Source organism: Dipodomys merriami, unplaced genomic scaffold (assembly GCF_024711535.1).
Source record: "Dipodomys merriami isolate MVZ:Mamm:240054 unplaced genomic scaffold, mDipMer1.0.p SCAF_36, whole genome shotgun sequence".
NCBI lineage: Eukaryota > Metazoa > Chordata > Mammalia > Rodentia > Heteromyidae > Dipodomys > Dipodomys merriami.
This window is the reverse complement of record NW_027205159.1, coordinates 4078217-4102638: the sequence shown is the minus strand read 5'-3', so window position 1 is coordinate 4102638 and position 24422 is coordinate 4078217. Positions and strand designations below refer to the sequence as shown.

General features: G+C 37.2%; 1 protein-coding gene and 1 pseudogene across 4 annotated transcripts in view; one reads left to right on the top strand and one right to left on the bottom strand.

The window, feature by feature from the left end:
• Window positions 1–24422, bottom strand: part of Il1r1 (interleukin 1 receptor type 1) — an 86550-nt gene that overhangs the window by 8791 nt on the left and 53337 nt on the right. For all 4 annotated transcript variants that reach the window (XM_069988609.1, XM_069988608.1, XM_069988606.1 and 1 more), the window contains 6 exons: window positions 20188–20251; window positions 6492–6726; window positions 6212–6401; window positions 5326–5494; window positions 3136–3201; window positions 691–811 (listed from right to left, as the gene is read on the bottom strand). In XM_069988609.1, the coding sequence (XP_069844710.1) occupies window positions 691–811; window positions 3136–3201; window positions 5326–5494; window positions 6212–6401; window positions 6492–6726; window positions 20188–20245 (839 nt within the window). In that variant the 5' untranslated portion in view covers window positions 20246–20251. The remainder of the gene's footprint in view (window positions 1–690; window positions 812–3135; window positions 3202–5325; window positions 5495–6211; window positions 6402–6491; window positions 6727–20187; window positions 20252–24422) is intronic.
• Window positions 11–104, top strand: LOC138804393 (U6 spliceosomal RNA; annotated as a pseudogene).

Sequence of the window (24422 nt, the reverse complement as noted above, 5' to 3'; positions counted from 1 at the left end):
AAAGAGGTCTTTGCTTTGGCAGCACATATATTAAAATGGAACAATACAGAGAAAATGAGCATACAAGGATGACAAATTAAAAGAAAGAAGGTTAGCATGCCTTTTTCGTCAGTAACTTTTAGGACAAATTAAAACTCCCAAACTCTGGGGGAAAAAATATGAAGGGGAATTTATTAGAATGTTGCGCCATGCATTACTGAATTTAAGAGAAAGGCTTCTAAATGATTTGGAATCTGCACCACAATGTACAAGACCTTGCAAATCTTGTTTAGCTAACTTAGTCAAACTCCAAAAAGAGGGCTGATGGCTCACACCTGTAATACTAGCTACTCAGAAAGCTGAGATCTGAAAATTGCACTTGAAAGCCAGCCCAAATGCAAAGCCCCCTGAGACTCTTATCTCCAATTAACTACCAAAAAGGAAAAAAAAAGCCAGAAATGGAGCTGTAGCTCAAATGCTAGAGCACTAGCCTTGACTAATAAAGCTCAGGGACAGCACCCAGGCCCAGAGTTCAAATCCCAGGACCACGCCCCCCCCACAAAACAACAACAACAACAACAACAACAAAAGGAGCAAAAGGTAAGGAATCATGAGTTCCCAGGTAACCTCAATGTTAAGTTAAAGATTATTATATAACGGGATTAAAAATGGGGTATAAAATGTGATATCAACATTGATGGGTGTACTTACAATTGATAGTCCTCCTCCAGAACTGGGTCATCAATGAAAAAGATTTCTGACCCATTCCACTTCCAGCTGACTATATCACTGGATTTACCAGTGGCATTACAGATCAATTGTACATGAGATCCTGCAAAGCAGTGCATTTTTAATCAAGGGATGAATTAATTTTCAGTCAGATCTATCTGTATTACTAAATGGCTAGTAGATAACATTCGAAATTATAGAAAAAAAGTGCAGAGAAAAAAAAAGTACCTTTGTCCTTAACATCACCCTCCTCAGATAGGCACTGTTAGTAACTGTATCTGTATCCTTCCTTCTCTTCTCTGTATGTACCTATGAAACTTTGTAAGTGAGATTTTATTACCTATTTTGTAACAGGCTGTGAATTGGGAATTTCAGCCTCTATGGTCACTCCTCCCAAACTGGCTGGTTTGGGGCTGCTTAGGATTTCTTAATACAGATGTACTCTAATTTAGATTTTCCTATTGTTAAGCCTACTCTGTTTTTAATTTCTCATTATTATGGTTAATACCCTATGAACAGCCTTGTTTATACAGCAAGGTTTATCTATGTTCAAAAGCATTGCTTTGAATTTAAACCAGGAAGTAAAACTCAAAGAAGGTCCATGAATACAATAAAATAAATTTTCACCAACATTTTTAAATTATTGGTGTATGTGTGTGTGTGCACATGCGCGTGCACATGCATGTGTGCACGTGTGGTATGTTATTACTGTTTTGTTGCGCTGGGGATTAAACCCAGCACTTTGCAACATAAAACTAGTAATTTTCTTCCACTGAGATCCACTCCCAGTACATCCACATGTCTGGACTCATTTTAAATTACCACATATTTATAAGCTGGTGGCTTTTCTTTTTTTCTTTTTCTTTTTTTTTTGGGGGGTCCGGTTGTGGGCCTGAACTCTGGGCCTGGGCGCTGTCCCTCAGCTCTTCAGCTCAAGGCTAGCGCTCTACCACTTGAGCTACAGTGCCACTTCCGGCTTTTTTCCTTTTTGCTTATGGTGCTGGGGAATGGAACCCAGGGCCTCATGCATGCAAGGCAAGTGCTCTACCACTGAGCCACCTTCCCAGCCCAAGCTGGCTTTTCTTTTAAGAACTGCTCCTAAAGCACCTAGTCCATGATCTAACTCCATCTCAGACTATCTTTCCTGACCAGCAGGGACTCCTCCGTCATAGGGAAATGTGCTCTACATTCCACGGCAATGCTCCAAAAATCTCAGGTAACCTTCCTTCATTTTACTTTTGTTTATGAAAATTCTTTGATGTATATCTCTTTTAAGATATGGCTATCTATGTATATTCATCTATCTATGTATATATGTATCTATGCATTATTCTTTGGTCAAAATTTATATATTTGAAACATATTTTCCACTGTATGTATATCTTCTTCTAAAAGGCCCTTTCTACCATCAAATCAAGAAGACTACTGATATACATTTTCTTTTAGATTTATGAGGGTTTTTTTTCATTGTCTTATGTGTTGTTTTTCTTTTTCTTATTTTGGACTTTCTCTGTTGATCTAAATATTTATACTCAGGCTAAATATATTCCACCCTCCCTTCTTTCTTTTCTCTCTCCTTTCTATTCTCTCCTCTCCCCTTCCCCAAATGTCCTCCTTTGCTCCCTCCCTCTTGATGTTTTTTCAAAGTCTAGCTTTGAACTTTTAATCCCTCTGCCTCAGCTTTTGGAGCATGGGGATTGCAGATGTTCCCTGTCTCACCATTCCACCTATAAACAAATGAAACTCCAGACTCCCTGGTGGCAAGCAGGATACTCACAAGTGTGTAAAAAGATGATTCTGTATTCTTGAAACAAAACTTTTTCACTAACTTGGAAAAATATTTTTCTAGTATAACTATCATCTTTTTTATCTGTAGTCTTACTTCTTCCTAACAGCTTAATTCTGATGATAAATACTGTGGCAGTATAAGTTACATTCTTGTTCCTTGAACTTGGCCTTCAATTGGTGTTTGTGTAGGTAGTGAGTATCCTCAACAAAGTAGGAGTAGGCAAATTAGATATGGCTACATTTTTGCCACAAGAGGTAACATATAAAGAAGGAAGGAAAGAAGGAAGGAAGGAAGGAAGGAAAGAAGGAAGGAAGGAAGGAAGGAAGGAAGGAAGGAAGGAAGGAAGGAAGGAAGGAAGGAAGGAAGGAAGGAAGGAAGGAAGGAAGGAAGGACAGACAGACGGTCATGGGCTGAGGCTATGGCTCAAGTGATAAGAATGCTTGCCTATCATGCAGAAGGCCCTAGTTTCAATTTCTGATAGCACAGAGAGGGAAAGTTAAGATATACTCTGTGCCACATTCCCTCTCTATACTGGTTTATTCAGTAAAGGCTTTGATTATATATATTAAATGTATAATTTATCTTCATCTTCAGTTCTAAATAAGGTTTTCAGCATTTCCTGTTTGGAACTCACTTACCTAAGTTCACTTCTTTTGTCTCATTCACTGGACTAAGAATCACAGGTCTATGGGGCTTGATTTCATCTGAAAAAAAAAAAAAAAACCACAGGACTTCTCAGACTCATGGGTCAGAATCACACTTGCACAACATGCTAAATGACAGCTGGCCAAATTGTTTCTGGAGCATTTAAAAGACAAAGAGCATGAGAGAGGAGGGAAGAAGAGAAGGAAAGAACCAAAAGTACAAAGCAGCCAGAGAATGTTTTACCTACAGTAAAATGGGCCCTTTGAGCCAAAAGGTATGACTCTCTCACCCTCTCTCTTTCTCTTCTCTCTCTCTCTCTCTCTCTCTCTCTCTCTCTCTCTCTCTCTCTCTCTCTCTCTCTCTCTCTCTCTCTCTCTCTCTCTCTCTCTCACACACACACACACACACACACACACACTACCACTACCACCACCACCATCACCACCACCAGGACCCTGCTGCTGTTTTGAAAAGGACTTCACTCAAGACAAAAAAAAAAAAAAGCAGTAGCTATGGAAAAGTACCTTTTTGGCCAGAAAAATGAACTGTGTTTAGTAACTTTGAATCATTAGACCCAAAAGAGAGGAAATGTGGTTATTGCTGAATGCCAAGCAATCTGACACAATTTACTAAAATAAGCAGAAAACTATGAAGGGCTTCACAAATAAATTTGACTCATCTTCAGACTACTGGCTCCAAAGTTTAGAGTCAGTATTCCTCTGTTACCAAGAGGCAATTGACAATCAATGAATTTGAATGTACTACTAATATTCCAGTATAGGCAAATAAATAATTAAACACTATAAAGACAGAATATTTCCATTTTGTTTATTGATCTACATATAAAAGAGTTCTTCACACATAGTATATATTCAATAAATACTTTTGAGTCCAAGAAAGAGCAAAATATCACTAAGTATCACTGGGCTGGGAACCCTGAGTGAACTGTATTATTTATACAATTGAGATTGACAGAGAATGTTTACACCACATTTATGTGGAATTTCCCAGTGCCTAACTCTTCTTAGAATTCTATCTATTGCTTTATATGTTGTGTCTTAAGCAAAGAAATAGTAACAATAACTACCGGTAAACAATAATCAGGAGAAGGTTGCTGGAAATTCAATGGCCATAAAATTAAGACCACTGAAAATTAAGATTCACTGATCCTTATGGGATCAAGGTAAGAAATTCATTTTTATTCAATAAAATTAATCTCCGAAGAAAATAATTATTTAGAGGATTAACTATATTTGGGATTATCCTGTCCTGGGATGGTCCCAATTTTTATAACAGTTTCCCCAATATAATTACTAATAAACAACCTTTGTAAAAATATTCTTAAATTCTTCTTGCTTAAGACTGATAGTAATAGAAAGATTAAATCTTCTGTTCATTTCCATCTAGGTAATTTGTGGAAGTACATTTCTTAAGAAATCGTTTTAACTATGAGCCATGATTATACAGAATTAAGAAAAATGAAGAATAACTTCTAAGCACCTATTAGTTGCACACTTGCTTTGTGCCAAGCACTATTTTGTATTAGGCACATGTCTACCAGGTGAGCATATCTGATCCCTAATTTTCCCAACAACTTTAGGAGGTAATACCATCTTATCAAGAGGGAAACATACTTAGAGAGATTAAGTAAAGGAGCTAACATAGAATGAACCAGAGCTTGATTCTGGGAACAAAATCTGTGCCACAGCATATTGTCTTCCACCCCATTCATGGCAAAGATTCTTCTTTTTTCTCTCCATTTTCTGTATTGAGGATTGAACTAAAAGCTCAAGGATTCTATGCAAATGTTCCATATCTAAGCTATATCCCTAATCTAATGCTAAAGGCTCTTGATGACAGACCTTAGACACCTCAAGTTCAGGATCTCAGAACATTCTCCTACACTAGCCAAAGAGCCCCAAAGCTCTCTGGCAGAATCGTGTTTAGCCACATCTAAGAAGCCTACTGCAGCATTTGGAAAATGTTAGCTCATGACATCTCCGTTTAAGTTGTGTTACGTTTAAAATTGGAGTGAAATAGATTTACATAGTATGCAGTAACAAAAATAATCAGAACCATGGGACCCTTTGTGGAGTCACTGAGCTTCTCTCTGGGCTGTGAAAGCACTATTAGAATCATGGTCTTTGGAAAATCCAAACTCCTAGAATTAGGCTATGACTCACCTAAAGTAAAAAATTCAATTACTCGGGTAATATTGTATTGCTTTCCCAAGTAGGTGTAGGATACAAGACAAGTATAATGCCCTCTATGGTACTCAGAGACATTCTTCACAATGAGTTGATTTTTCACTCCAATGAATAAACTATTATCGAGAAGTAGAGGTTTGCAGTCCTAAATAAAAAGAAAGAAAAGAAACATTGAAAATTGGTTACTTCTCCCTATTTGCCAATAAAAACTCCATCTTCCCCATTAGTTAACTAATATTAAAAAGTAATTGAATGGTTGCTTGGGTTCAATCAGTTTTGATATCATAATTCTTTCTTGAAAAAGCAAATGTTAATTATGTTCTTTACTACTAAGATTTTTATGCCCAGAGCCTTATACTACAAAGGCAAATTAAGACAAATTTATTTTGCAAGAACACATGTCCAATGAAACTGCTAATGCTGTAGTTTATCAATGGCATGTTTCCTTTCTTTGCTAAGTTTATTTCTTTTGTATTTCCTAACTTCTAAAAGATGATTCTCTAAGTTCCATTGGATCAAGGGGAACATGAGGTGTTCCACAGGATGCTAATCAACCCACTTACAAATTACATATGTTGCAATAAACACTTATCAATTAAATATTTGAAATTTTTATCAGTCTTTACCTTACACATGTTTTATTTCTACTACTACTTTCTCATCTATACTAAGTTAAATACAAATACTAGTAACATCTCAGTTAAGCTCCAAATAAAATGAATGCAATATTACAATGCAATATTTTGTTTCTCCCTACGGAAGAAACCATTTGAAAACCACTTTTGCAGATTCATTTGCCTATCCAACGCAAAAAAATGTCATTTACTGGACAAGTAAAATATTATGTTAATAAAAAAATTACCTTATACCACTGGACTTGAGGTAACTCTTCATTTTCATCTTTAAAAAAATCCAAATGAGGGCACACAAGTTTCCCGTCTTCTGCGATATGCAGTCTCTGTGTAAATATAACTTGTGAATTATAGCACAAGTCAGGCTCATTCTCCAAAATACTAGTAGTTATTTTAATTTTGAGGCAGTAAGTTGAATTTCTAAAATGGAAAATTATGGAAATTAATATCTTATCTTTCACTATTGTATATATTTAGGACACATTGGTAATATATAAATTCCTTCCTTACCTTACTACACAATAGTAATGTCCTGAGTCTTCTACCTTCGCAGGAACAAACCAAAGTTTATTTTTCTGCTGATGAATCCTGTCATCTTGTGCTGTAGATATGGGTGTTGTGCTATCATTTTTATACCAAATGATGGTGCCCTTGTTTTCATTTGGGTTAAGAGGACAGGCACGGACATCGATTTCATTTGCAGATGCAAGGAAAATTATATATTCTTCACGTTCTTTACATTTATCTTTTAAAGAGAGAAAAAGGGAGTACTTTCCATGAAAAAATGCTCCAGCATTTCCTATTGTAGTAGCTATCTATAAACAGGTTAGTGACCAAATATACCAGTTCATAAAAGCTGATGATTAAGAGCCACATCTTGGGAGTCTGGAAAATTGGCTTTCAGTTACAGATGCATCATGGATTACCTGTGTGCTACACACAATTTGTCTAGTCTCTTAACATTTCTTACTCTTCATTTTCTTAAAAATGATGACAGTTTAGGAAGAGAGACACCCACTTAGTACAGAATCTCCCCACAGGGGCTGGGAAGATGGCTCAGTGGAAGAGTGCTTGCCTTGCAGAATCTCCCCACACAAACATCAAAAAATAAACAAAGTACATGGAACAATGCTATTGAACACATTAAACATGAAGAAACAAAAAGACAGAGATCTCACAAAGATGGGAAATGAAGAAGGAAAACCTGTTCATAGCCCAAAATTACTTCTCACATACCTGCCAGGCTGAAACTGAAGAGACAAAACACTACAGAAAGCCAGTCAGTATCTGTAAGTTGAGAAGTAGAGTCAGGAATCTGTGTAGATGCTAGCAAATGCTGAAATAGACCTGCTTATACAGCAAGAGGGTTTATAGATCACTTGCGTTTCTAGACAAGTACAATCAGTATCAGAACGTTAGCAAATTGCCTAAGGCTAGAATGAGAACTACCTGGAGTATACACAACACTGCAAATCATTGCTTATCCCCAAAGCCAGAAGGCTCTAGAGATACCCATCAAAATCATGAAGCATCATATAGAGGGCCCCAAATGGTGTAGACTCATTCAGATGGGGAGACATTCATCATAGACTCTGTCCTTTTCTGAGTCTATTAAAGAATAGAATCAATTTCAATTAACACCATTCTGTCAGAACAATAGTCAAGAACATGTTTTAAGAACACAAAAGTAGCTGGCTGCCATTGACTCATACCTGTAATTGTAGCTACTCAGAAGGCTGAGATCTGAGATTGTGGTTCAGAGCCAGCCAGCCATCTGGGCTGGTTCCATATCTTAGCTATGGTAAACATAGTTGTGCTGGTAACTTTAGTAAGGCCTTGTTTGTTTTCATTTGGGTAAATGCAAAAAAGTGGGATTGCTGGGTCATAGGGGAGCTCTATGTGGAGGCTTTTGAGGGACCTCCATACTGCTTTCCAAAGTGGTTGAACAAGTTTACACTCCCACCAACAAAACTGTAGGGTTCCCTTTTGGCCACATTGCCTCCAGCATCTGTTGTTATTAGATTTTTTGATTATAGCCATTCTAACTGGGGTGAGGTGGAATCTCAATGTTGTCTTGATTTGCATTTCTTTTATGGCTAGAAAAGTTGAGCATTTCTTCATGTGTCTATTGGCCATTCATATTTCCTCTTTAGAGAAGACTATCCTTAAGTCTTTAGCCCACCTGTTGATGGGGTGGTTTAATTCTGAGAGTTTATTTTTGGAGGATTTAATTTTTTGAGTTCCAGGTATATTTTAGATATGAGACCCTTATCCCTTGTATGGCTAGTGAAGTTCTTCTCCCAATCCTTGGGCTTTCTATTGATCTTGCTAACTATGTCCTTTGCAATGCAGAAGCTCTGCAGTTTCATGCAATCCCATTTGTCCAACCTTTCTTTGATTTGTTGTGTTTCTGGGTCTCTATTAAGAAAATTTCAGCCTGTGCCAAGGAGACCTAGGGTTTCTCCTATTCCTTCCTGTAATGTTTTCAGGGTACCTGCTTTGACTTTGAGGTCTTTGATCCATTTGGAGTTGATTCTGGTGCAGGGTGATATACAAGGATCTAGCTTTAGTTTTCTACAAGTGATTAACCAATGTTGCTTGCACCATTTACTGAAGACTCTGTCATTCTTCCATTCTATTTTTTAGCTCTCTTATCAAAGATTAGGAAGCTATAGGTCTGTGGGTTCATTTCTGGGTCTTTAGTTCTATTCCCTTGGTCCTCAGGTCTGTTCTTGTGCCAATACCAGGCTGTTTTGATTATTATGGCTTTGTAGTAGAGTTTGAAATTTGGTATTGATATTCCTTCAGCACTGTGCTTTCTGCTAAGGATTGTTTTTGCTATTTGGGTCTTTTATTGTTCCATATGAATTTTTCAGTTGCTCCTTCTATTTCATTGAAGAATGATATTTATATTGAATATTGATAAGTATCGCATTGAATTTGTAGCTAGCCTTTGTCAGTATTGACATTTTCACGATGTTGATCCTCACAATCCAGGAGCATGGGAGTTTTTCCCACTTCCTTATTTCTGCTTTAATTTCCTTTTTCAGGTTTTTAAAGTTTTCATAGTAGAGGTCCTTCACTTCATTAGTTAACTCCTAAGCATTTTATTTTTTGTGGGACTATTATAAAAGGAGTTGCTTTACTGAGTTCAGCCACTCTTTTCTCATTGTTGGCATGCAGAAAAGCCATTGATTTTTGAGGGCTAATTTTATACCCTGCTACTTTGCCAAAGTTTTTGGATCAGCTCAAGTAACTTGGGAGTGGAGTCCATGGGTTCTTTAAATACAAAATTGTGTCATCTGCAAAAAGGGAGAGTTTTACTTCTTCTTTCCCTATTTGGATCCCCTTTATGTCTTATTGCTGTAGCTAGGCATTCTCATACTAAATTGAAGAGAAGTAAAGAGAGTGGACATTCTTGTCTTGTTCTTGAATTTAGAGGAAATGGCTTTAGCTTTTCACCATTAAGTGTAATGCTGGCTGTAGGTTTGTCATACACAGCCTTTATTATATTGAGGAATGTTCCATGGATTCCTAGTTTTTCCTGAGCGTCCATTATAAAGGGGTTTTTGATCTTGTCAAACGCTTTTACTGAATCTATTGAGATAATCATGTGGCTCTTATCCTTGCTCTTATTGATTGATGAATTATATTGATTTGTGTATATTGAACCAGCTTTGCATCCCTAAAATGAATCCTGTTTGACCATTGTGTATGATTTTTTTTATGAGTTGTTGAAGTCATTTGGCCAAAATTTTGTTGAGAAGTTTTGCATCGATGTTAATCAAAGAAAAGGGTCTACAGTTCTCTTTATTTGATGAGTCCCTGCCTGGTTTTAAGATGAGGGTTATGATGGCTTCATAGAAAGAGTTTGGTAGTAGACTTTCACTTTCAATTTCATTGAAGAGTTGGAAGAGTATTGGTGTGAGTTCTGCTTTAAAGGCCTTGTAGATTTCAGCTGTAAATTCATTCTGTCCTGGGCTTTCCTTGGGTGGGAGGTCTCTTATTGTTGTTTATATTTTGAGGCCTGATCTGGGTCTGTTAAGTTGGTTTAACTCATATTGGTTTAGTTTGGGCATGTCAATATTTGCTAGAAATTCATCCGTTTCTTCCTAATTCTCAAGCTTATTAGCATAAAGGTTTGAGAAATTATTCCCTTATAATGTTCTGAATCTTAGTTGTTTCTGTAGTGATGTTTCCAGTCTCATCTCTGAGTTTGTTTATTTGGGTGTGTTCTGTTCTTTTTCTGATAAGATTTGCTAAGGGTCTGTCAATTTTGTTAATTTTTTCAAAGAACCAACTCTTTGTTTTGTTGATTCTTTCTATGTTTTCTTGGACTCTAATTCACTTAATTATGGTTTAATTTTAATTATTTGCTTTCATCTACTGTATTGGGGTTAGCTTGTGCTCTTTTACAAGGAGCTTCAGGTGCCTTGTTAAATTGTTGGTTTCAGATCTGCAATTTGTTGGTGTAAGAACTCAGAGCTATAAACTTGCCTCTGAGTATTGCCTTTGCTGTGTCCCAGAGGAGCTGGTATTTTGTGTGTTCTTTTTCATTAAATATCATGAACATTTGAATTTCCTTTCTAATCTCTTCCATGACCCACTGCTGGTTCAACAGTGTGTTGTTCGTCCTCTATGTGTTACAGGACTTTCTTTGGTGGCTTTTGATGTTAAGTTCTAATTTTATTCCCTTGTGGCCTGAGAGAATGCAGGGCATAATTTCAATGTTTCTGAGTTTGGGCAAATTTGCTTTGTGACCTAAAATGTGGTCTATTTTGGAGAATATTCCATGTTCTGCTGAGAAGAATGTATATTCTGATGCTGCTGGGTGAAATATTTGGTAGATGTCTGTTAAATCTAGTTGACCTATTCAGTTGTTTAGATCTGAGGTTTTGCTGTTGAGTTTTTGCTGGGTCAATCTATCCAGCATGGATAGTGTTGTGGTAAAGTCCCCAACAATTAATGTCTTTGGATCTACATGTGATTTTAGGCAAAGTAGTGTTTCTTGGGTAAATCTGAGTGCTCCATTGTTTGGTGAATAGATATTTAGAATTGTAATATCCTCCTGGAGGAGAGATCCCTTAATTAGTATATAGTGACCTTCTTTATGTCTTCTCGCTAATTTTAATTTGAAATCTATTTTAATCTGATATTAGGATTGCAACTCCTGCCTGCTTATGGGGACCGTTTGTTCGGTAGATTTTATTCCAGCTTTGAAGGCAGCAAATAGAAGGATCTTGGTTTTTGATCCAACTAGACAGTGTGTTTTCACTTAATTGTAGAGTTAAGTCCATAATATTGAGAGTTAAGACTGAGAGGTGTTTGGTAGTTCCTGCCATGTTATTCACTTTCTTGCGGGCTGTGCCAGCTGGGTTCTTCTTAGGATTCTTGGCTTCTCTGTTTGGGGGCTTTTTTTGCCTTTATCATGTTCTTGTTGGTTTTCTAGGACTCTTAATTCTTTATGTGGTAGAAAAATGAACACAACCGGGTGCCGGCAGCTCATACCTGTAATCTTAGCTACTCAGGAGGCTGAGATCTGAAGATCATGGTTCAAAGCCAGCCCAGGCAAGGAAAGTCTGTGAGACTCTTATCTCCAATAAACCACTAGAAAACCGGAAGTGGTGCTGTGGCTCAAGTGGTAGAGTGTTTATCTTGACCTGAAGAGCTGAGGGATAGCGCCCAAGCCCAGAGTTCAAGCCCCATGACTGACAAAAAAGAAGAAGAAGAAGAAGAGGAAGAAGAAGAAGAAGAAGAAGAAGAAGAAGAAGAAGAAGAAGAAGAAGAAGAAGAAGAAGAAGAAGAAGAAGAAGAAGAAGAAGAAGAAGAAGAAGAAGAAGAAGAAGAAGAAGAAGAAACAAAGAAAAATGAACAGATATCCTAGAGGCATCAAAGTGTAATATGAATTGCTATAGAAGTAATAAAAACAGAAAAAATGGAAGAACGATGGATGGAAAACTTCAATATGGGTGAGATGATGCAGTCTTAAGGCCCAAAAGACACAATGAATCCCAAGTAAAAGAAACAAAATGGAAATTAGGCAAAACACTCAATAATCAAATTGTTAAAACAGAAAGAAAATCTTTTAAGCTGCCAGAGAAAACAGACACAATTTTTATAACACAACAAGACAAACAATATGCAGTCTACTTTCCAAAAACAACACAAGTCAGTGAGAGAAGCAAAGGAAACAAACAAAATCACAAGCTAGAACTCTACATCCATTGAAAAAGGTGAAGGGAAATGTGCTTGCTGATTTATAAAGGCTTTAGAAAGTAATCTAATCACCAGTAGACCTATACTCCTAGAAAATATGCAGGAAATCCTTCAGAAAGAAGGAAAAGATAATCAGATAAAAGTCAATTTAGATCAAAGAATGAGAAATAAAAATGTTAACTACATAGGTAACTGTAGAGTACTTGTTTTCTTATTTAAGCCTCTTTAAAGGAAACTAAATGTTTAAAGTAATCCACACTTTAAACTACATGTTTGAATATTGAGTGTTTTGCATAATTTCCTTGTGTTTCCTTCACCTGGGATTCATTGTGTCTTTTGGGTCTTAATACTGCATCAACTCACCCATATTGAAGTTTTCCATCCCTAGTTCTTCCATTTTTTTTCATGTAATACGTTTGCACCAGGTAAAGATGTAAGGAATAAATACACTACAAGAGTCAGACACTATTCACTCATGCCTGTAATCCTAGCTACTCTGGAGACTGAGCTTTGAGTATCATGGTCCAAAGGCAGCCAGGGTAGGAAAGTCCATGAGATTCTCATCTCTAATAAATACTTAGAAAGACCAGTAGTGGAGCTGTAGCTCCAGTGATAGAACACTAGACTTGAACAAAAAGGAGCTCAGGGACAGTGCCCAGGCCCAGAGTTCAAGCCCTAGGACCCTCAAAAAAACAACAACAAATTAAACAAGACAAAAGAAGCAAACACTGCAAAGTTCAAGAAAGGAAACATGGATACAAATTATATCAGATATTTTATATGCTAGGAGAAACTATGTAGTATCCCAGAAGAAAAACAATGATAACTTAAAGATGAGTATCTATGTCGTAGAGCAATAATGTCAAAACGCATAGAATAATAATTGTCATTTAATAAGCCAACTCTGATGACAACATGTCATTAAAATCCTCAATTTAAAGGGCAGAAAAAAATGACAAATAGCAGGACTGATGGATAAATAGATAACAAAACAACCAAATCTTAGCAGTAAACCCAAGTATATTTGTCATAACATTACAGTGTAAATAATCTAACTGCCACAAATGAAAGGCAGAAATGATCAGATTGCTTAAAAAGCCAACTCCATGGCATCTAACATATACATACATACACACAGTTATAAACTGAAAAAAGGTAAACCATGCTAACACAAATCAAAAGAAAGCCTGTGCTCGATACCTGTGCTGTAATCTGTACACAAACTAAAACATCATGTTGCATGCCATAAACACAGGCAATTTACTTATTACCTATACTTAATAAAAATAAATAAGGCTGAATACTGGTGTCTCAAACCTGTAATCCTAGCTAGCCAGAGAACTGAGATCTGAGGATCATGGTTTGAAGCTGCTCAGACAAGAAAGTCTGTGAGAGTCTCATCTCCAATTGAGCACCAAAATGTTGGAAGTGGAGCTTTGGCTCAAGTGGTAGAGTGCCAGCCTTGAGCAAAAAAGCTAAAGGATAGTGCCCAAACCCTGAGTTCAGCTCCAGTACCAGCATAAAAATAAATAAATAAATAAATAAATAGCTTGAGTGACTTATTATATTAAAGAATATTATGAGAGCAAGTAGTCATTTCATAATAAAGAAGTCACTCATCAAAAGGAACACAACAGCATTGTTGATACTTATATCAACAATGTTTAGGAATACATGAAACAAAACTGCAAGAACTAGAGAAAAGTGTAATTTCAATCAAATATTTCCATACCCACTCACAAAAATTCATAGTACAGTTGATAATACTGTGAAGAAGAATACAACAATGAAACCCATTGACATTACTTTAAGAAGATGATAGGGGGTTACAAGATCTTGTTGGGAGAAAGGAAATGGATTGGAAAACATTCCTACATGTGTAAAAATGTTACAGTGAATACCTCCCCATACAACTAATATATGCTATTTTTAATTTTTTTTAATTTTACATAGAAATATAATGATACAGAAGCATTCAGCCAGTTTGGTGGAATTGATATTAAGAGAAAAATTTTACCCAACAATAGTAAGATATACATTCTAAGAAGGCTTTAAAGGAAGGAAGTGAAGCTGTGGCTTAGGTGGTACAGCACCAGCCTTGAGTAAATACACTAAGTGGTAGTGCCCAAGCCGTGGCTCAAACCTCAGTACTGTACTGACACACACACACACACACACACACACACACACTCACACACACACACAAACACATACACACAGATACACCTACACACACAATGATAATAATAGTAATAACAGTAACAATAATATAAAGAACCCTTTAAAATTTTACTATAATATCTATATCCTTTCCTATAATCCAGGATTCAATAAATTTATAATGATTCAAGAAGAAATTAGAAATCTGTAACAAGATATTTGAGAATCCTCATGCATTTGAAAACTATACATTTCTAAATAAACCACGAGTCAAATAAGGACCTAAAAGGAAGATCAGAAAGCACTATTACCTGAATGGTAAAGAAAACACATATCAAATGGTAAAGAAAAAATATATAAAAACTTTACAATAAATAAATTAAATTAAAAATAAAATAGGAGTACTAGATACTTTTTAAAAAATACACACATGTGACATACCACAAAAGCAGTGCTTGAAGAGGAAGTGATACACACCAAATTCTTATAAAAGGAAAAGAAAACATTTCAAATTGATAACTTAATGATTTTATATTAGGAAACTAGGAAAGGTAGAAAAAATTAAAGGAGACAGTAAGCAGAATGAATGAAGATGCAGAGAGGCCAATGTCATTGAGAGATTTTTAAAAAAACTACATTTCCAGAAAAGGGGTGCTCCACATCACAGATAGGTTGGTTAGGAGAGGGCAGAAAGCCTAAGCCAGAGCAATGTTTCTGGAGGAACAGGTGGTTGGGGGACCCCACAGAAAAGTCAGCGTTCGGGCAGAGAAGCTGCCATAGTTCTTGGGTACCTGGCTTTGGACTGATTTACAGCAAGCGTGATACAGGTTTAGTGCATTGGGTAAAGAGATGGGTTAGGGACGCAGACCTGGATCAAGCAGTATTCTCATGGACAGCATGTTCTATGCAAACTATCTACAACTTAAGGATTACTCAGCCCTTAGCCTGAATCTTTCCTCAATTCAAAGCGCTTCCTAAAATGTGAGACATTATAAGGTACAAAAATATCTTAATAAAATAGCACATGTAGATTAAAGAAGAAATTAATGCAATAAGAAACAGAAGAATAATATAGAAAAACCAAAGCTATCAGAAGCTAGTTCCAATAAAACTGATAAATCCACAGCTTATCCAATCAAGAAAAAGAAGTAATATTTCTCACTTGTGAAAACTTTATGCCAATAAATTCAGAAACATAAATAGGATGGGAGAATTTTTTGAAAGACACAGACATAGCTCTTTCAAAATGAAGTAGTCTGAATTCCCTTGTGCTTATTAAGGAACTTGAATTGTAGTTAAAACATTATAGCAAAATACATTTCAAGCCTATTTGGAGGGATTCGCTGATATATCCCACCAAACATTTGTTAAAGAAAGAATTTCAATTTTACACAAATTCTTATTCCTCAAGAGCAATATTATTCTGATACCAAAACTGAAGCTATTATAAGAAAATCACAAACCAATCTCCATCATAAGCACTCATGCAAAATGTCATTGTAATATTTTAGCAAATTGTATTCTACAATATGTAACTGAAAACATCATGCATGATGAACTTAGCTATATCATAGAAATTCAAAGTTGGGTCATCAAAAAAATAACAATCAATGCAATTGCACATGTGAAGAAAACTGCATAACAATCTCAACAGATATAACTAGAAGGAATCAGCCTGAACATCAAGAAGGACACTATCACATGAGTCAGATCAGACACTCTAATGATTGTTTGTACTGTACTGGTATCAAGATTGAAAAGAAAGTCAAATGTTTTTCACTCACCAACATTATGTGTCAAAATTACAAAAGATATACAAAATATTAGTAAATTGTGGAATACAATAGAAATATGCAAAATTAAATGTTTTATTTGTAAGACATTTTAAAACTAATTTAAAAATGTACAATCGCAACAAAAGGCATCAATAATTAAGGATTAAAAAACTGAAAGGACACCAAAATGGTAGAGTGACAGCCTTCACAATCATTCCTCCATAAAAGCAGCAAAAAAGACTAGCAAATTTTTTTTGAAATCAAGGAGAGCAATCAGAAGATCAGTTATTTCGAAAACAAACAAATAAAACTTTCTGCTGACTGCTTCTATTCATACTACACCAAATCAAAGTAGCACAGTAGGGTTTGTGACTTTCTAAATTAAACTCCTACTATTTCCTGTCTCCCAGCTCCAGGATAGTCTTGAAATAGAACAGCCTTGAAGAATCAGATAAGTTTAAAACGTTTCATAAAGTAGCATTTCCAGAGCACTGCCACTCTTCCACCCACCTGATAGCTCCCAGAAATTACATTCATAGAATGGTGGTGTTATTGACCTGATTTGGTACACCACAGGAAAAGCTCTATCCCAGGTTGTCTGTTGAAGAAACTCAGTGCCAACTGTTTAATATGACAGCACCCCAAGGCTCCAATACCAGTTGGAACAAATAAGAACAGTAGCCCATAGGGGAATCTGAAAATCACTGACACATTCCTAGGAGCACACATATATGCAGGGATGTTCTCATGCCCTGGCAAGAGCAGAAAATGCACCAATTTCTCACATCTGAACAACTGTGAGGTCACACACAAGCAGGAAATGAAGGCTAAGGCAAAGTTATAAATAGTCTAACTGCTGAAGGTGCAAACACAAATAGGAGGCCCTTAGCAAATAGTACAAAATAAATTCAGTAAGAAATTTAAGGAAATATTTAGCCAATCATTAGTTGACCACTAAGTTAATCAAGTAATCACCTTCAGTGACCCCAGAGTACAGGAAGTATTGGGTGATTAGTACAGGAAATCCATTAAACAAGTGAACAGAAGCAACAACTACACAATTTAGAAATCAGCAATCCAACTAAAATGTTTGCAAATCAACAAAGTATTACAAAACATAGAAAGTATGTTTCATATACAGGAGGGAAAAAGATTGCCAGTAGAAATGGTTCAAGAGGAGTACAGATAGTAGATTTTCTAGATAAAGATTGAAACATCTATAAATATGCCCAAGCTACTGAAAAACTATTTGTAAAGAATTAAAGCAATAACACCTTTATTTCAATTGCCAAAAACTAAAAATAGCCACAATATCCATCAATGGATAAACAAAGGTGATATGTTCATAAAATGTATTACTACTAACAAAATAAGTCAAGTATTATTATGTAAAAATGACATGAATAAATCATAAAATAAACAGTGAATCGGACCCCTCCCCCTCCCAATGATTTAAAATTCTAGAAGACACAAACTACAAAGATTGGAAGCAAATCAGTGATGCCTAGAGATGAGGAGAGATGGAAAAGAAGGATGGTCAAGGGTTTGAAAGAACTGGGCAGTGCAGCTCACATGTGTAATCCTAGCTACTTAGGTGGCTAAGATCTGAGGATCTAGGTTTGAAACCATCTGGAACAGGTGAATCCAAGAGACTTACCATAAATTAACCAACAAAACCCAAAAGTGGCTCAGATCTGAAAGAAACTAGAGTATCTTGATTATGATTTTGGTTTTAAGATTGTAGATTCATGTGGACATCGTAAACTCTACACCTAACAATGTGTTCTTTATTCTATTCAGTTATCCCTCAAAACCGTTACAAATAGAACTGAAATAAGAATGGTACTGGTCAGAATGAGGACTCCTAAATATTTAATTATTAGGAATAGCAATAACAACAGCAGAGATAAAGGAATAGCTATTAAGTACCCAACTCGACATGTTTTCTAGTTATCTGAGCTTACCTCACTCTACTGAAATATTTCTAACAAAGGATGCTCCATGACTTTTACATTGCTAAATCAAATAATCAGTTCTCAGACAGGTCTCAGACAGGACCTATCTGTATTTAACACATCCATATTATCATTCTCCAATCTTAAGACACTTTTTACACTTGTAGTACAAGATATTCACCTGAGCTGGGCGCAGGTGGCTCACGCCTATAATCCTAGCTACTCAGGAAACTAAGATCTGAGGATCATAGTTCAAAGCCAGCCCTGGCAGGAAAGTCTGTGAGATTCTTATCTTCAATAAACCACTCACAAAACTGGAAGTGACGCTGTGGCTCAAGTGGTAGAGCGCCTGCCTTGAGCTGAAAAGCTGGGGGATAGTGCCCAGGCCCAGAGTTCAAGGCCCACGACCGACAGAAAAAAAAAAGATATTCACCTGATGCTCCTACATCCAAGACCAGGCTTTTATCAGCTAATGGAAGCTTGACTCACATCCTTGGAAGGACTCAGCACTCATCCTTGACAGTATCTTTTCTTAGTCACACTCAGTGATCTCTTTCAGTCTCATAGTTCCCAAATCAGCAGTTTGCTGAGGTGTCCTGTTTTCTACCTCCAACTCAGACCAGAGTCAGTCTTCATGCTGCCTTAACAATATCATCATTTAGACACGGAAGGGACAGGTGAATCTAGCATGTCCTTCCCTCCCACCTTGCATCCAATCCATCTGCAAATCCCTGTTGTCTCTGTACTCAATAAATCCAAAAATCAACACTCATTTCTCTCTACCACCCTTGTGAAGGAGGAAAGCCAGCATCATAGCCTGTAGAAAATGGCACCATGGTGACTTGCCTGGATTTTCCCATTGCAATCTTACATGGCATCTTTCTGTCTTTGCCTCACTAGCACTTATTCTTAAAATAGGATTAGGAGAAACTTTTTAAAATGGAAGTCAGATCTTGTTTTGAAGAGAGGTTATTTGGTTGATGGGGGATGGTGGAGGGATCTTACGGAACGTTCAAATTCCTTGCTTCAGTCAGATTTACTGGTCAATCCCTCTACCATCTCCATATTAATCAAACAGACTCATCTCTTACAACTTCTCTCATCTGTCACATTGCTAAGTATTTTATTTCCTGTCATTTGTACTGCTAGTCTTAGGGCCTCTTCATATGCTTCCCTGGATATTTCTACCTCCAACCTGCTGTCTGGAGAACCCCCTCCTTAATCTCGTTCAAGTTCAAGCCAAAAAGCTTCTGAGTGACACCTTTCTTGGCCCTATAACCAAATATCTAACTTTCTGTCTCCTCCAATCCCAAAATGACATTCTTCCTTCCCACTTTTTTCTTCTAGTGCTTATCCACATAACAAAATTACTTATTTAAGTATTTTCTCTCATATGGGAAGACATTTCTAAGAGATGATCTCTTTCCTACTTGCAGGTAGGTATTTCTATCTAGATTATTTCCTGCTATATCTCCAACATCTAGCATATAGTAAGTGCCAACTAAATGTACAGTAAAGAATGGGGGGGAAAAGAAAATCAATAGAAAAGGAAAATAATTGTTTCTGGTTGCAGGTTTCTGGTTTAGGGTTCATGAAGACTGCTTTACCTTCCTCCAAAGAAAACCAGAATTTCCTTCTCAGTCCAATCAGCCGTAAAGTAGTAAGAAGCCCAATATAGACCTGCATGCAAGCCCCAAACTAAGCCACCCAAGCCTAGGTTTTTACCCTCCCTGGCCTCAGTTTCCCAATGTCAGTGAGAGCAGGAAAAGTCAGATATTGAAGAGAACTTCAAGCTACATAGTTCAAGGACTGGAAGACTCTGTGTCTTGGGACTCAATAGGAAATGTTAAAAAAAAAAAAAGGTTATAGCATGTATTCTGATTCATAGTTTTCCTAAGCAGACAAGCACAGGAGGAAGTAGGGAGGTTTAGTTTTATTTTATTGTCCTTAAGTAACTATACAAAGGGGTTTCACTTCAGCAAGTCAGTTCATGAATACATCTTGACCAAAGTCACCTCTTGCATCCTTCTCTTCCACCTCTCCCAACCTCACCCATCCATCCCCTCCATTGACCTAGTTAGAAGAAAAATTTTAACTTACCAGCCTCCAAAGAAATCAGTGGAATTATGAAGCAAGCAAGGCTGAGTAACACTTTCATATTCTCCTGAAGAAGTGGAAGGATGAAAGAGAGAAACATGTTACTATTCTAGCAAGTCTCTAAAGGCAAACACTGACACCCCATCTGCCCATGCTCACTCTGATGAAATAGTCCTGCATTATCGAGTTAATGATGCTGGGCTTCTAGTTAGAAAATGGGAAGGGAGAATAAAGATTGTTTAACAGCATTGCAGACAAACTTTAACAACTTAAGATTTAAATCCCAGTATAAACTGATAGTCTTGCATCCTATTTAAATTCTTCCAAAATCAAGTCTACATCCAAAGTAGACTGTATCACATTTTTACTATATCTGGAAAAATGAATCTTACTGAACATGTACAGGCATTTTTCTTGCCATTGCTCCCTAGACAATACAACAGAACAACTATTTACATAGAATGTATATGGTTTTTGGTCTTATAATTCATTTAGAGATCATTTACATGGGACTATGTACATAGGTTAAATGGAAATCCTACACCACCTTTTACAGGGGGCTTGAACATCCATAGATCTGTTATCCATAGGATTCTGGAACCAATCACCCACAAATATTAGGAAAAAACTGTCCACTAGACCCAAATGAGCTTCCTCTGCTTCTGTGGAATTTCTGCCTATATCACTGGTATGAGCCATGCTACTAGGACCAACCTGCCAAAGTCATCCCCTACTTTAGGCCAGCTACGAAGCCATGCCTTCATTTTATAGTGGGAGACATTAAATTGCCTATACAATATAATGTAATTATATTAGAGGGATGTGTCAAGACTGACTTTTAAAAATGTCTTAAAATTAGGTTGATGCTTGTGTATTTTCCCTTCTCTAATTTTTTTTTACTTCCCCAAAAGTTCTATAATGACAATGTATGACTCTTTTCACAATGAAAATCAGAAAAAAAAAAAACTCCAGTGTTCTCCCCTGTGCTGGTTCTGAAGGTCACACCAACATATAATGGTTGGTGACTGGGCTACATATTAAAGAGGTCCTGATAATTACTTAAATGACACATATATGACAGGCTTGGGGCGTAACCAGATCAGGCACTTGCCTAAAATACCAATTCCAGAAGGAGAACTCACCCACTTCCTTATCTACACAATGAAGTCACTACAGTAGTAGCAAATACAAAAGAGAAAAAAAAAACTGCTTTTATTTTGCTTGCCTTTCTAAACATCTCATACCTAAATGAAGTTAATGTACATTGTTGCTCCTTTATGTCTCTGAACCTTCCTCTTTGGGGTTCTTACAGTGACACACAGTAAGTTCCAGTCTTACATCTCTTATACTGTGCTTTTGCACAAATTCACTCACGGCCTGTAAGCACCTGACCTTTAATAGGCTGCAAAAAGCTAGACTCTCTCTTGTCCCACTAAACTCTTATCCCATAGGTGTTCCCACACACACACCCTTAATGACAGGTATAGGCTATTTCTAAAGCTATTAGATGTGATCCAAAAGAAATAAAGATCTAGCATCCTGAGGGCTCCACCACCTCTGGCCTCTGTCTCCCCAGACCTAAGCAGTCTGTTTCCTTAGATCACCAAACCCCATTCAGTCCCAGCCACGGCTGGTACATCACAGGTCAATGTATCTCAAGCTCTTGCATGGCTCATGACAGCAACAGGTTCCTTATCAATCCCCCCCCCAACACCTATATGGATATATGTCTTCTAATTCATCTAGAGAGCTGGTATTCATCAAATAAACTGCTCAAAAAAGTGTTTTTTGAGCAGGAGAAGGCCCAGCTCTCTAGAACAGTATGTGGGGCCTTTGTGCTAGGCCCTGGCTTACCATTTTAGACACCCTCCTGCCCAGAGCATGCCAGAATTCAGCCCTCACTTCCCCATGTGCTCCAACCTCAGTCTCATTCCCTCCATCTTTCACCTGCTTCTGTCATACTCTATCAGGTCTCAGTCCCCAGCTTTCCATCAGCCCTTACCCAGGGACTTCCATTCCCTGAGCCTAGCTTTCTCCTCTGGGTCTCCTAGCAAACTGTATGCCTACCATGGCCCTAAGAACTGTCCTACATTGACCCCAGGATAGGAAACCTCAGAGGATTGAAACCAAGGCTTTCTTATCTCTGTCCTCAGAGCATCTAGTACTGAACTTGAACTCTAGAAGCCCTTAGGAAAGTCCCATGGAATGAATCAACTCACTGAACAAAAGAAAGAGCTTTACTTTCCACTCAACGTTGGGGCTATTGGACCCAATAGACTCCCAGAGCGAATTTGTGTGTGTGTGTGTGTGTGTGTGTGTGTGTGTGTGTGTGTGTGTGTGTGTGTGTGTGTGTGTGTGTGTGTGTGTGTGTGTGTGTGTGTGTGTAGGAGCTCTTCCTTTGCCTTTTCACTCAAAGCTTGTTCCCTATCAGTTAAATAACACCTCCACATTAACTTTTTCCTGATTATTTGAAGATAAGGGTCTTATGGTCCCAGAGCGAATTTGTGTGTGTGTGTGTGTGTGTGTGTGTGTGTGTGTGTGTGTGTGTGTGTGTGTGTAGGAGCTCTTCCTTTGCCTTTTCACTCAAAGCTTGTTCCCTACCAGTTAAATAACACCTCCACATTAACTTTTTCCTGATTATTTGAAGATAAGGGTCTTATGGTCTTTTCTGCCTGGGATGGCTTTGAACCACAATCCTCAAATCTCAGCTTCCTGAATAATAACTAGTATAACAGGTGTGAACCACCATCACTCAGCCACATCATTCTTTGCTCAAAGTCTGCTTCTTAATTTTCACAAATTAAATTTGATTATTTTCTTATCTGTAGCTGTAAGTATATGCCAACAAAATATTTTAATTAAGACTATTGTCTTAGTTAATCTTCAGATTCACATGATCATTTGAAAACTAGTTGGGAAGATGTTCTATTTTTATTTATTTTTCTATTATTTTATTGTAAATATGATGTACAGAGAGGTTAGTTACATAAGAATGGTAATGAGTACATTTTTTGGAACAGTGTTATCTGCTCCCTCATTTCCACTTCCCTCCCCCAACACCCCTCCCCCAAGTGGTAAAGTTCATTTCCACATTGTGTCTAGTATCACTGTTGCATTGGTTCACCCTTGTCCCACCGTTTTTTGTGATTCCCCTTCCCTTCCTCAAATCAGTTAAACTTATATACAAGAGAAAGCGTACAGAAATTTTAAAAAGTGCGGGCGCTGGTGGCTTATGCCTGTAATCCTAGCTACTCAGGAGGCTCAGATCTGAGGATCACGGTTCAAAGCCAGCCCAGGCAGGAAAGTCCAAAAGACTCTTATCTCCAATAAACGACTAGAAAACCGGAAGTGGCGCTGTGGCTCACGTGGTAGAGCACTTGCCTTGAGCTGAAGAGCACAAGGACAGTGCCAAAGCCCAGAGTTCAAGCCCCATGAATGACCAAAAAATGAAAAAGAAAAAGAAAGAAACAAAAGAAGTGACAACAGGGAATAAACCAAAGGGAAAAGAAAGAAAGAGAAAAGAAGTAATTGCAAACAGTGCACTACAAAAACCTCTTGCTTCCATTTCTTGGAGTTCATTTCCATAAGCATCATTTTAAATGGTCATAAGCACATGGCTATTGAGTTATTGTGATCTTTTGCTAAGAATATCCTAAACATATTCTAGTTATTACAAATGAGGGAAAACATGCATCGTATGTTTCTTTGGGTCTAGCTTATTTCGTTTAATATAATTTTTTCCAAATCATTCAATTTCCTTATGAATAGGGCAATGTCATTCTTTCTGATGGAAGCATAGAATTCCATTGTGCATATATACCACATTTTCTTGATCCATTCATCTACTGGATTGATTCCATATCTTAGCTATGGTTTTAAAAAATGCTGCAATAAACATGGTTACACTGGTAGCTTTGCTGTGGCCTTGTTTGTGATCATTTCAGGAAATTCCCAGGAATAGGATTTCTGGGTCATAGGGGAACTCTATGTTTAAGTCTTTTGAGGAAACTTCATATTGCTTTCCAGAGGGGTTGAACAAGTTCACATTCTCACTAACAGTGTAGTAGCATTTTCTTTTGGCCACTTCCCCACCAAAGCAACTGTTATTATCAGTTTTCTTGATAATAGCCATTCTAACTGAGGTGGAGTCTCAACGTTGCTTTGATTTTCATTTATTTTATGGCCAAAATTGTTAAACACTTCTTCATGTGACTCTTGGCCATTCTTATTTCTTCTAT